At 47.5% G+C, this 14526-nt stretch overlaps 1 protein-coding gene across 1 annotated transcript; it reads right to left on the reverse strand.

Moving 5' to 3' along the window:
• Nucleotides 1–1188: 1188 nt before the first annotated feature.
• On the reverse strand, nucleotides 1189–11196 carry ARRDC5 (arrestin domain containing 5). The gene is made up of 3 exons (XM_008587739.1): nucleotides 10944–11196; nucleotides 8929–9131; nucleotides 1189–1716 (listed from the first exon to the last, which is right to left on the reverse strand). The coding sequence occupies exons 1-3, from the start codon at nucleotides 11194–11196 to the stop codon at nucleotides 1189–1191; spliced, it is 984 nt and encodes a 327-aa protein (XP_008585961.1).
• Between the last annotated feature and the right edge of the window lie 3330 nt (nucleotides 11197–14526).

Here is a 14526-nt window from a genome sequence, read left to right on the forward strand (position 1 = left end):
TTTCTTTCTTTCTTTCTTTTGGTGGCTGGGATCAAACCCTGGACCTTGGTGTTATCAGCACCACGTGCTAAACAACTGAGCTAACCTGCCAGCATTCCCTGCCCCCAACCTTTTTGATGGATTGGACATAGGCAGATAGTGTGGGTTCTTCACCTGGAGGACTCTGGCTCTTACCCTGTGTGTTGTGGAGGACCCCTAGGAAGGCTATTGGTAGAGATGACGCAGGATCTAACTCGGGTAAGAGACCCACAGAGCAGATGTGGGAGGGAAGAGCAACCAGCCCCTATGAATTGTCCCAGTCCAGCGTCTCCCCCTCAGCACGGTGGACACTGGGGCTGGATCGTCCTCTGCAGTGGGGCCTTCCTGGGCACTGCAGGTGCTAAGTAGCGTCCCTGGGCTCCACCCACTCCAAGCACCCCCACCGGTCGTGACAACCACAAATGTCCCTGGACATCACCCCAGGTGAGACCCCCTGCATTAGGGGATTCCATCGATTCCCAAGAGACTGTGCCCCATAATCACCTGCGCTACTGAGGTCCTAGGAGGCTGCACACATTTAAATCCACACACTGAGTGGGGGGGGGAGAGGAGGTAAATCCCAGAAACTGGGGTTGCCCTGGTTTGTACCATCTGCTCCATTGGGAGTCTATTCTGGTGTCTAGTGTGAGCTAGGGAGGTAACTTGATTTTTTTCTCCAAATAATGAATGCAGGGGATGTCAGTGTCAGCACTGTGGACATTCAAGGCTGGCTCATTCTCTGTTGTGGGGCCGTCCTGGGCACCCCAGGTATTGAGCAGCATTGCCGGCCTCCACCCACTCCATGCCTGTAGCACCTCTTCTCCCCCCAGTTGTGAGAACCAGACATTACCACTGTCCCCTGTAGGGAAGAATCACCCCCAGTTGAGGACCCCTGGTCTAGACACTGAGAGCCCAGTGAGGCTGGAGCAGAGACGGGGGGAGACTGGCGAGGAGATGGAGTGCTAACCAGGGCTGCTTGGTTCCCTTTGTCCCTTCCTGGCATTTGACGATCTTTCTTGGGATGGGAGACAGGGATGCCAAGCCTGCTGGAGCTGGGGAGGTCGCAGCCAATGCTCTGCCTATGCCAAGACTCGTCTAAGAGTCTCTTCACAAGACAAGGGACTTCTGGTAGAGTCTGATAAAGCTTTTAATATTTAGACGTTTGGGCCCTTAATTCTGGTGATCCTGGCTTGTGGGTGACACCGCCCCCTCCAGCAGCATGCAGCCGGCCGAATTCACCGGGGTGCTGGTGATAATGATGGGAACCTTGGCCTTGACACTGGTCAGGGACCAGGGCAGGTGCACATTGATGACCAGCTCATAGTGCGTGTTCATGATGTCACTGTCCTGGGTGTTGCCGCTCACGGACAGCACCGGTGGCAAGTTGAAGGTGCTGACGATCTTAGTGGTGTTGAAGGGGATGCTTTGGGTTTTGGCTTCCTGCCGCAACAGCTCGCTGCTATCTATCCGCAACCGCCGCTCAGTGCTGGGCGTGAAGCCCACGCAGTGCACATGGGCGTAGAGGGCAAAGATAACCGTCTTGATGCATTTGTTGGTCTGGTTGTTGATCTCCGTCGTGAAGACGACCTTGTCTCCTGGTGTGAAGACGTTCTTTTCCATCTGGATTTGCAGGGAGATGGTGCCCTGACTGCAGCAGTTGTAGGAGACTTTCTTCTCAGCCTCCACCAAGAGGGGGTTCTAGAAGAGGCAAGAGAGAATGGGCAATCGTGAGGGATTGTGGCCACAAGACCCACTCGTGTTCCTGCCATTCCACCAGTAGAGCTCCTCAAAGCCTCTGGGGCTTTGGGGACTCTCCTGTGAAGGGTCGCAGAGACGGAAAATGAAGCCTTGGAGATTTTGCAGCTCAAAGCCTGGTGTTCATCTCCCAGCTTCCCTTAATTAAGGCTATTTACCATTCTGAATATCATTTTTTTAAATCTGTAAAATAGGCCTAAGAAATCCACAAGACACATGAACTTAATGTTCAGCTCCATTATCCACTCGCTGTGTGACCTTGGGCAAGTGGCTTGACTTCTCTGAGCCTTGCTTTTCTGGAAGACAAGGAATGTCTTAAAGTCTAAGCCCAAGACCTAGGGCTCATCCAGATATTTCCAACTTAAGGAGAAAATATTATGGGGCTCTGAATCATGAAAAGAAAACTTTAGAGTTGAAATTATGAGATGTGGCTGAATAAAAGCCTCACCATGCAGTGTCATATTAACAAATCAGCTGCTGGATTGCAAATAAAGTCACATATACATTATATTTGATGTGTAGCTTAGGTAACATTTTATTTCTTATTTGTGGATAACACAGAAAAAGGTTTGACATGATGTGCGGTGGGCTTTGACTGCCTCTCTCCTCTGCTACCTTCTGTTTCTCCTTCCAAAGGAATTTGATACTTCTACAAGTGTGTGTATGTGTGTGTGTGTGTGTGTGTGTGTGTTTTCCCTTTAAGCATAGGAAAATAAGTAAATGGGAGAGAGAATAATGTAACAAATACTTCCCAACTCCCCCTGCAACTGCCCCATGAGTTAGTTACATCAAGCTGTTTGAAACTGGCCATGGTGGGAATGTTTACACCATGGAAATTGGCAAACACTGTGAATTAGTGCCAGTCTGCACCAGAGCCAGTTGTTAATCATTTACTAGCACACCACTGCTATGTTCCTTCTACCTGCTTTCGCAAGGTTTAGGATTTCTCTCTGTTTGCTTCAGATTTCTGCTCATTTAAGAAATAAACCATCCGTGGAGAAATTTATTGTTAAGAAAGAAAACAACAGTGTGAATGTATTTTAATGCTACTGAACTAGACACTCATAAAATGGCTAATATGGTAAATATTATTTTATGAATATGTTACCACAATTCAAGATAAAACAAGAATAACAATAAATCGTCAGAAATACAGTTGAGGCTTCTGCAGACCCCTCTCCAATCCCATTCCCCATTCTCCCTCCCCAGAGATAATCATTATCCTGAATTTGCTGTTTATCATATGTATGCATTTTAAAAACTCTTAAATATGATTACGAAATACAATGCAGATACAGAAAACTCCACTAGACCAATGCACAACTTAGTGAATTATTATAAGTTCAATTCTCCTGTAAACTCCACCCAAGTCAAGAAGAAGAGATTTGCCAATTTTCCCCAAAGCCCATCACTTGTGCCCAGTCCCTCCCTCTGCCCCAAAGTGCAACTATCCTGAATCTTATAGTTATCACTTCCTTGTGGCTATACCTATTTATTCATTTATGTAGGTGCCTAAACAAGATATATTATTTCAGAAAAAAAAAAAGTGTGTAAAGAATAATAAAACGGGGCCGGCCCGTGGCTCACTCGGGAGAGTGTGGTGCTGATAACACCAAGGCCACGGGTTCGGATCCCATATAGGGATGGCCGGTTTGCTCACTGGGTGACCGTGGTGCTGACAACACCAAGTCAAGTGTTAAGATCCCCTTACCGGTCACCTTTAAAAAAATAATAATAATAATTATAAAACGAGCCCTTTCTCATGCAAATCTTTATATTAGGTAGGAATACATCTATTTGCTGAGGGCCGGCCCGTGGCTCACTTGGGAGAGTGTGGTGCTAATAACACCAAGGCCACAGGTTCGGATCCCATATAGGGATGGCCGGTTTGCTCACTGGGTGACCGTGGTGCTGACAACACCAAGTCAAGTGTTAAGATCCCCTTACCGGTCACCTTTAAAAAAATAATAATAATAATTATAAAACGAGCCCTTTCTCATGCAAATCTTTATATTAGGTAGGAATACATCTATTTGCTGTAGGAGTATATAGCATCATCCTATGTATTTCTTTTTTTTTTTGTCTTTTGTCTTTTTCCGTGTCCGGCAATGGATCGCAACCCTCAGTGTTGCCCCCGTACCAGACCGGGGACCGGCAACGGGATTGCAACCCTTGGTGTCGCTCCCGCGCCTCGCTCAGCCAGTGAGCGGGAACCGGTCTGTATGTGGGATCCGAACCCTCGGCGGGAGCGCCGCCGCACTTCCCAAGTGGCACACTATCCAGTGCGCCACCGGGCCGGCCCCATCCTATGTATTTCAATACCGGTGGCTGGTTGGTACAGGGATCAAACCCTGGACCTTGGTGTTATCAGCACCATGCTCTAACCAACTGAGCTAACCAGCCAGTCCCTTAATAGTTTAAATATAACTTTACCGGGCTGTGTATGTTACTGCTCAACATTCTGTGTTTGAAATTCATTCATGTTAGTGCCTGTCATTCTGGTTCATTTGTTTTCATGATGGCAGTTATGTGTATTACAAAATAATTCGTTTGTCCATCCCTCCTACCTCCGTGTTGGACATTTATATTGTTTCCATGTGTCTGATATCATAAAAGTGTTATAAGGAGCATCCTGAAGACATTTTTCTTGTGTTTAACACACACAAGAGTTGCTCTAGGACAGGGCTGGTGGGCTTTTTCTGTAAAGGGCCTGAGAATAATTATTTTAGGCTTTGCAGACCACATACGGTATTTTGCATATATTCTTCTTATTTGTGTTTTTTTGTGGTTGTTTTTGGCAGCTGGCTGGTACAGGGATCGGAACCCTTGACCTTAGTGTTATCAGCACCACACTCTAACCAGCTGAGCTAACTGGCCAGCCCTATATTCTTATTTTTTAAGCCACAACTCACAGTTAAAACACAGATTTTAATAGTACGACATAGAATACAAATCTATATTTCCATCTACATCTACATCTGTGAAAAAGAAATAATTTTCGGGGCCGGCCCGGTGGCGCACTGGTAGAGTGTGGCGCTTGGGAGCGCGGCGGCGCTCCCGCTGAGGGTTCAGATCCCATGTAGAGACTGGTCTGCTCACTGGTTGAGCGCGGTGTGGGCGTGACACTGAGGGTTGCGATCCCATTGCCGGTCACGAAAAAAAGACAAAAAGGAAAAAAAAAAAGAAAGAAAGAATTTTCATGAAATAGTACTTGTTCTTACCACATGCCTGCTGATATTTTCTGTTGTACTCTATTCTGTGTATTCCATTCACATATAAAATGTTGGTTGCAACTCTTCGAGTTTATTTTTCTGTTATTTTTTATTGTAGTTACTCTATTCTATTATTTTGTTTTTAAAAACTTGGTTACAACGCACCAAATTAAATTTTTTTCTGATCCTTTCTATTCTATCTTACTTATTCAATAATATTCTATTCTGTCCTCCTCTGATTTTATGAACATAACGTTGTTTGCAACCTGTCAAATTTATATTTTCTGACATTTTCTATTCTGCTCTTTCACTTTAACAAAGTTGATTGAGGGCTGGCTGGTTAGCTCACTTGGTGCTGGTAACACCAAGATCAAGGGTTCCAATCTTGATCAGATTGGTCAGCTGCCTGCCCCCGCCCCCATAATAATAAATGGTGGGTGCAACTCACTAAATTGATTTTTTCTGATATTGTCTATTTCTGGTCTTGCCTATTCTCTAATCTCATAAAAATGTTTGCATCCCTCTACATTGATTTTTGCAATCTACTAATGGGTCGTGACCCAAGATTTGAAAAATACTGCTCAGGTCAGGTGTCTTTTCTTTTTGAGACCTTGGGGTGACCCCTGACCCCTTCCGACCTCACCTCCCACCCTCTGCCTCTGGCCCCTGCCTCTCTTCAGCTTTCCCACGAGCTCCCCCTCCTCTCTTGAAGGCTAATTGCAGGCAGTTTCATTCTAAATCTCTCTAGTCTTATTCGAAAATTCGTGGTATGCGTTAGGACACTGCAAACGTTAATGAACCCACTGCCCTAACTCAAGACAAAGCCACTAGTTCTGTCTTGGTCCTGAAGAAGGTATCAAGGGGTACAAATGGGGGCCCAGCAGAGACCCCCACACCAAGGCAGGCGGGGTGGTCAAAGTACCCTGATTCCCAAAAATGTTGGGGTGTGAACTCAACGTTGGATTTCCTGGATTTGGGGTTTTTTAGAATCCCATATTCCTTTTCTTCCACCAGTATTTATTCGCATCTACTCAATGCCAAATTCAAGGAAAACCCATGGCAGTGAAGACCAGCCAGTTCCTGCATTGGTGGAGAAGACAGACCGTAAAAACAGTACATTTGGAAATGGATCAGGTCACTTCTGATAGGGACAGTGATGAGGCTTTGCAGGACACAGAACAGGGGCTCCCTTACAGTTGATGCTTAGGAAAGGCCTTTGGGACAACTCCGTCCTCAAATGGTACCTATTATTGGTAAAGGCAGTTGGGCGCCTCTTTCAAAATTCTACAGGTACAAAGAACGGAGGGAACGTTGGGAAATTGAAACCCTGCATACATTGCTGGTGGGAATGTAAAATGGTGCAGCTGCCTTGGAGAACAGTCTGGCAGCTCCTCAAAAGGTTAAACATGGAGTTTTCTTATGATCCAGCAATTCCATTCTTAGGCATATGCCCAAGAGAAATGAACACGTATGTCCACGCAAAGACTTGTACATGAATGTTCATGACAGCACTGCTCATAATAACCCCAAAGTGCAAACAACCCAAGTGTCCATCAACAGATGAATGGATGAAGACAACGGGGTCATTCCACACACTGGAATATTACTTAGCCATGGAAAGGAAGGAGGCAGAGTATTTCTTTGGCTGGATAACTCAATTAACAATTCCCTTACCAACGAAAATGGCTGGGGCAAAGTGCATGCTGTTTTTTTTTTTTTTTTGATAGATATGGCTAAATTGCTGTCTATGGGGGTCATGGCAGTTTATTCGGCCATCTGCAATGCAGGTGAATGAATACGTGGTTTCTGAGCAAAGATCTGAAGCTTGAGAATGAAAGATAGGAAGGTCCTAGTGCTCTGGGCAAAGGGCACAGCACATGCAAAGGCCCTGGGGCAGGACTGAGCCTGGTGCATTGGAGAACAGCGAAGAGGCCCATGTGGCTGCAGCAGAGGGAGCGAGGGGGAGAGAGGAAGGATGGGAGGGCAGGGAGGGGACAGGGCAGGTCATGCTGGGCCTTGTGGGAAGGACTTGGGCTTTTCCCCACAGGAAGGTGGGAGCCATGGCACAGTACTACCCCAGGGCCTTTGCATGTCCTCTGCCCTCCTCCTGAAACTCTCTATCTCAGATATCCCATGGCTTTCTCCCTCCCCTCTTTCAACTTTCTGCTAAAATGTCACCTCCTGGAAAAGGACTCCTTTGACCAGTCTGGTTAAAACAATACTGAGGGGCTGGCCCAGTGGCGCACTGGAGAGTGTGCCGCTTGGGAGCACGGCGGCGCTCCCGCCGAGGGTTCGGATCCCACGTGGAGACCGGTTCCCGCTCACTGGCTGAGCGCGGTGCGGGCGCAACACCGAGGGTTGCGATCCCGTTGCTGGTCAGTAAAAAAGACAAAAAGGAAAAAATAAAAAAATAAAAATAAAATAAAACAATACTGAGTACTTGAAAAAACACACTATTTCCAGACTACCAAAATGCATCCGTGATAACCCTGTTGACCACTCTTCCGTGATAACCCTGTTGACCACCCACCACCTGCTAGGTGTCTCCTACGTGTCACCACTGTGCGGAGCACTTTGTGGTCCTCGTGACCTTCCAACAAGGGAAATATTATCAGCCCCATTGTGCGGATTAGGACGCTGAGGCTCTGTGAGTTGCTGTTAATTGCCCAAGGCCATCCGGCTAATCAAGTATCCGGCAGCACATCTGACTCAATGCTCACATTCTGCCGAACTCCCGCCTTGTGCCCCATGTCCTATAGATTAGCTCTCAGCAGGTGGGCCCAGAGCGGGGACATGGCGCGCCCAAGGTCACCCAGGAAGCAGGTGAACTCAGGTTAGCCAGGCTCAGGGCTGGTCCACCCTCCAAGCATCCCTGACTCCTCTTGGGACCCTCCCTGACCTTTATGAGGTGGGTCTCTGACGACAGTCATCACATCTCAATGCTCTGCTAACAAGTGACTTCCCAGGGAGGTGAGGTGGCCTTGGTCAAAACACTTCTCCACCCACTGCAACTCTGCCTTGGCTCCTGGCCTCAGGATGGGGCCCAGACACGGCACAGCCCTTCCTTTTCCTGGGACTGAGGCCCAGGCATCTCTACCAGAAGGTCACAGTGGGGCCTCTTCTTGGTCTTGACTTACAGGCGGGGTCTACCCTGGCACTGTGGACACTGGTGCTGTTTCTGTGGCGGGGCTGTCTGTTTTGTTCCCAAGTTTAGAGACCTCCTCTTTTAGGTTTAAATTTTTCATAATGATGAGTCAGTTAAAGAGAAGTGAAAAATAAATACAAACAAAAGGAATAAAGAGTGAACAAAAAACAAAACAAAACTAAAAACATTTAAAACTACGAGTCACTTATAAATAAATAAATATCTCCTCTGCACTCTGGCTTCTCCCCCAGGGCTCTGTGGGTGTGGGGCTGGAACCTTCTCCATGGTGGGGCCGTCCTGGGCACTGCACGTAGCTGAGCAGCTTCCCTGGCCTCCACCCACTCCATGCCAGGAGCACCCCCAGTTGTGACAACCACAAATGTCCCCAGACACTATGAAGTGTTCCTGAGAGACAAAATTTCCGTTCCCTTTTTTCTTTTCCTTAGCTCATACCCCTTTTGACTTTGGGGGTTATGGGGGGCCATCCTGGGCACTGCAGGGTGCTGAGGAGCATCCCTGTCCTCTGTCTACTGGATGCCAATAACACTTCTTCTGGTTGTGACAACCGAACATGTCTCCAGATGTTGCCAGATGTCCCTTAGGGGGCAAAATCGCCCCTGTTAAGAATCACTTCCTTCCTGCCCTGGTTTCTGATTGACCTTTCATGAAATTGCTGGGCCTGAGGAGCTGCTAACACCCTTCCCAGGTTGGGGCCTTCCCTGTTGTCTGCCCGCCCACCTCCCCCCTTCCTCCCTGGAGCGTTCAGGACACTCCCATCCTGCCCCTCCCCATCGGTACCTGGAATGGCCTTTCTTTGAAGTCCGAAGTCCCTTGAATCAGTAAGTACATCCTCTTCTTTGCTAAAATGTGTTCCCGGCCCATGCAGGAAGCTTGTACGTAGTAGAAGACGTGGCCAATTTTGCTAGCAAAGGTAGAAGGAAGCCTGGGAGGTAAGTTGAAATGGAAATCAAAGGTGTGGCTGCCTGCACTTAACCAATTATCTGAAAGCGAAACACACCGATGCCATCAGAAGGTTCTAGAATCTTCCTTTCTTTCTTTTCTTCATTTTTTCCCCCTTTATTGTTTTGGTAGGGAGGCGGGTTCTGGGCTTGGTTCATCTGTCCCAGCTAAGCTGAGCTCTGTGTTTTTAGGGACCTGCCCGGCCCATAAATATTAAGTGGGCAGAAGAGGGAAGCCCTGGGTGGGTGATGTGGCTGAGGTGGTCACCCCAAATCACTGACGGGGACTTGCATACCCCCTCTCTGGGCCTGAACGACTGGAGGTTAGGCCTTCGGGATTCAATGGACACGACTTAGGGACTGGCCAGTTAGCTCCCTTTGTTAGAGTTCAGTGCTGATAACACCAAGCACCAAGGTCAAGGGTTCAGGTCCGCATACTGGCCAGCTGTCAAAACAGAAGCAAAAAATAACCCCACATCTTGAGCACTTACTGTGTGCCAGAAATGGTTTTAGGTGGTGTGTATAGCAGTGAGCTAGGTAGACAAAGCTGCCCTCATGGAGCTTGACCTTCAGCACATGGCATACAGTAGGTGCTTAATTTTGTTGGTTGACCAACTGAGTGACAGCTGAGGACCAAAGAGCACCTTCTCATACCACCCCCATTTCTGTGACCATCTTGTTTTATTTTCTTTCTTGCATTTATCCGAAGCCCTCTTATTATCGCCCAATGGATACAATCCCGAAGACACCAGAGACCCTGTCTGTTTTACTCTCTGCTGCAACCCCAGCACCTAGCACAGTATTTGTGCACCATAGGCTCCCCATAAACGTTTGTTGAATCAATGAACGACCCCATCACAGGTTTCAGACTCATGCTTTTGAGGGGAAAATCGGTCTCTTGGAAATGTGAAAAGGGCGTGTCTAATGCTGGCAGTTGTTATATGGGGAAGGGGAGTGTCTCGGTAGTAATTGAAAGAATTAATCCTTATCAAGCACTTACAGCATGCCTGGCATTATTCTAAAGTCCTCTACATGCCATGAAATCATCAAGTCCTGAAAACAATCTTACGAGGTAGGACCTCTTCTTATTCCCATTTTACAGATGGGTTAACTGAGACAGAGGTAACATAATTACAGAGTATTCATGTCTGGCATGTTACCATTCATCCCCCAGATATGTGCATGGCTGGAGTCCCTCCTATCACACAAATCTGTGCTCAGTTGTCACCTCTTTGGAGAGACCTTCCCTGACCACCCTATCTAAAATTTAAAAAGTCTAAAATTAAACTTTGTTCAGCCAAGTGTTGGCCAAGTTTTCCACTTGACTGCGAATACCCGGAAACATCCCCATGAGCACAGTTTGAAAAGGACATACAGTTAGTTCCCCAGCAAATCAGACTCTGATGTCTGTTCAGACTACAGATCTGAGCAGGTGGAATTGGGGACTAGTTTATTCCTTCCTGGGAAGGTCTCTCCTACTCTTCTGCTTCTGCTCTCTTTCCCTGTGAACACAGAACTCCTTATTTTGTGTTTCTGGGCTTCACTGCCAGAGAAAGATTTATCTATAAAATAACAAAGATTTTATATGGGCCTCCCAAAAGCAGTCATTAGACTAAGCACATTTCCCAAGGGGAACTTCCAATTTGAATATCTGGATTCCAGTCAGCTCCTTATGTCTTGTTATTTTTGTGTTACATGTATCTGATGGTCATTGTTCTATATGCCTTCCTTCCTAGAAAGGAACCAGGCTTCTGCCAATTTCTGATATTCCTGGGGGTTTGTTGATCAACTATCAGATGTGTTTACTTTCCAGACCCTGTTATGACTAGGTTTGGCTGCAGGCCTCATCCTTACCCTGCACTGGGAATGTCTTTATCTTATGCACGTAGTCGGCCTTGTTGTTGCAAATAACATCTCTGCTGTAATCGCGCGATGCTCCGATTTCTTCGCTCCACTCGACATAACCCCTTCCCACGAGCTCCACCTTCACTATGGGGTCCACCAGGGTGCTGTTCAGGGTTAGAATCACCTGCCCTTTTATGCTGGAGCCGGCCAGGTACACTGCATCCTTGGGCAGCACTAATTCAATCGACTTCACCACAGACATGGGGGGTTGGGGTGATAGAGAAACATCCTTCCCCCTCCCCCATGCCACTGAGATTCCCAGTTCCTTGGCCATAGTGAGGTCACCCATCTGTGACATCACTCTGCCAGAGTTTCAGGAAAGGGGACCCCAATCGCCAGGAGGGGAGGCAAGGCTGTGGTTTGGGGTGAGTGGTTGATTGGGAATCTCATACTGGAAATAGCAGCCTAACCATTTATTTCTAGGAAATAACAAAAAAATAAGACTCCAACATTTCTGCTACATAGAAAACGCCTATTATCATGTCAGGGGTTTAGGGATCTCCTTGGGAAGAATTCTTATTAACTGGTATGGTAGGCATTATCAGATCTGCTGATAGATGAAGTAAGGCCCAGATGATGTGCCCAAATACCGATGGCCAATGTGGTATGTGTACCTCCTGGATTGCATATTGGTTTGAGGTCCTACACAGTCATTTTCATCTTAATGTCGCTACATTTATATATCAGTCTGTATTAGAAAAAAATTACGGATATGGCCAAGACACGAAGTCTGGTGTCTACTGAAGATGCTCAGAGCACCGGGTACTCAATCTAAACATCAACACGTCACAAGCCACCATCTCCGTACGCGATGGACATTTCTCTTTATGTTCCCATCTATGTGTGCCCTATTGGATGGGAGGTCCTTCCAGGATGAGTCCTTGTCTCAGTAAACTTTGTGCCTACCACTGTCTGCCTGACCCAGGGTCTGGCTCAGACAGGGCAGAGGTCAATAAAAGTTTGTTGAATGACTGAATGATTTCTAAGATCATATTATTTTGTGAAATGGAAACTGAGGCCTTCTGCACTCTCGTGGATTTTCCTGGTATTGGATTTGCACGTGGGCTGGTGCCTAAATGGGAGGAATGTTAAAGCAGAAGAGGTGCTAGAAAGTACCCGTTCTCCAAACTCACAGTCTTCACCCATTATCTTTGTTGTACGAGGATACTTCAAAAAGTTCGTGGAAAATGGAATAAAAAGAGAATATACTCTTTTCATGACCTTTTTGAAGACCCCTCATATCTTGCTTTGTTTCACATGATAGCTTTTGTGAGCATTGACATCTTGTGCCCCCTACATGATTGGTAAGCTTCTTTCTGAGATGTCTGGGATAGTGTCTTATTCATGTTTTTCAATTATTAACCTGAGCAAATTTGAGAAAATTTTGACTTTCTCAAAATGACTAGGGAATTGGAACCCTGAATCACCACCCCTCAAGGTTTTCTCTGCAGGGAAAACCAGACACCTCTTTCTCTCTTTTTTGTCCTGGTGGCTGGCTGGTATGGGGATCTGAACTCTTGACCTTGGTGTGAGAACACCAACGCTAACTGACTGAGCTAAACTGCCAGCCCCAAGACACCTTTTTTTGTGTTATTCAACTTCTGATATCCAAGATGTCTGGGCTGTGCCCTGCACCAAGTATACATGAAGAGTGTATTTCCTCTTTCTGCCATGTTAAGTTTTTCCAACAGCAGGCACAGATGACACACTGTCATAGGAAGAGCAGCTTTCTGCAGCAGGTGCCCTCACTTTGGAAGACTGTCCACCTCACCAGCTCAGGTGGGCCTGCTTGAATCCTGCCCGCACCTGTAGCGTGGTTTATACACAGCTGATGGCTGAGAGTCCAGAAATGCTTTCAGGAGCATTGACTGAGTCCTGAAGTTGGAGATGGTTAACAGAAACATCTGGACTTCATGTATTTGAGTGTGTTAGTTTCCTGTGGCTGCTATAACAAATGACCAGAAACTTAGTGTCTGAAACAACACAAATTTACTATCTTATGGTTGTGGAGGTCAGAGGTCCAAAATGATTCTTAGGGGCTAAAATCGAGGTGTCGGCAGTGCTGCATTTTAGGGAGAATCCACTGGACTTCATGTATTTGAGTGTGTTAGTTTCCTGTGGCTGCTATAACAAATGACCAGAAACGTAGAGTCTGAAACAACACAAATTTACTATCTTATGGTTGTGGAGGTCAGAGGTCCAAAATGATTCTTAGGGGCTAAAATCGAGGTGTCAGCAGTGCTGCATTTTAGGGAGAATCCGTCCCTTGCCTTTTCTAGGTTGCGGAGGCCTCATTATTCTAACCTCACATGTCTTCTGACTTTGACCCTCCTGCCTGCCTCTTTTACTTATTCGGACCCTTGTAACAACATTGGATTATGCAGGATAATCTCCCCATCTCAAAATCCTTCACTTAATCACATCTGCAAAGTCCCTTTCGCCATGGAAGGTGCCATCATCACAGATTCTGGGGATTTAGGACATGACATTCTTGGGGGTCATGATTCTGTTGACCACATGGGGAAATAGCAGAAACACCACTGGCAAGAGAGAAGGTGCTCAACAGAGCCGGAGAAACCTGGTAAAAACATAAGTTGGAACTCAACATTTTTCTGCTCACAGCCCTTCCGTGTTACTTGCTCCTCTGAAGAGAAAGACCAAAGTCCTCCCGGTGGCCTTCAAGGGAGGCCACCCATCTGACCTCATCCCCCGACTTGGTTCAGTCTACCCCCGCTACACTGGCCGCCTTCCTTCCTGCCCCCCAAACACCTCTAAGTCTTTTCAGGCCTCTGACCTTGTCTTTCCCTTCTAGACCTTTGGAGTCTCACCTCAGGCCTTGGCTCAAATGTCATCTGCTCAGAGAGGCCCACCGCATTCACCCCAACCAGTATATCCTCTCTTGCCACCCCGCCATGGCCGCTGGTCACTCTCCAGCATTGATCGACTCCCCTGTCTTCTTTGCCCATAGTATCATCTGAATTAATCTGCTTTATTTATTCATTTCTTGCCTGTCTCTCCAAACAAGAATTTACCCTCCCAGAGACCACCAACCGGGTCTGCCTTGCCCACTGTTGGATTCCTCAGCTCTGAGCGCCCTGTCCAGCTGCTTTGTAGGTGCCCTGGACCAGTCACTCGTGTGCCCGCCATGACTGTTCAGAGTGGAGCAGGCCGGGCGGAGGGGGCAGGGCAGCCCTGCCCGCTTGGACAGCCCGGAGAAGGCGGGAAAACGAGGCGGGAAAAACCAGCAAACAAGCCCTGCCAGTGGGTAGGGTGGGGAGCGTTGGCGGGCGCTGGCCTAGGTAGTGGGGCTGGGGGCTATCGGGCCAGCCATCGGGGTGCAGGTGGTCGCATGACGGCTCCCATTTTCCCGTAGTATTTGGACATTGATTCTGGCTTTCTTTGCACTACTGGTCAATGCATCCCAGTAGGGGGGTTGCGGGGACGGACTTAAGAGGTCAGGGGTCTCTACCCTGGGGGGGGGGGTGCCCCACGGGGCCCTGGGGGGCAACCATGGGGGGGCCCCGGCGCCGCC

Source organism: Galeopterus variegatus, unplaced genomic scaffold, assembly GCF_000696425.1.
Source record: "Galeopterus variegatus unplaced genomic scaffold, G_variegatus-3.0.2 Scaffold4520, whole genome shotgun sequence".
Classification (NCBI taxonomy): Eukaryota; Metazoa; Chordata; class Mammalia; order Dermoptera; family Cynocephalidae; genus Galeopterus; species Galeopterus variegatus.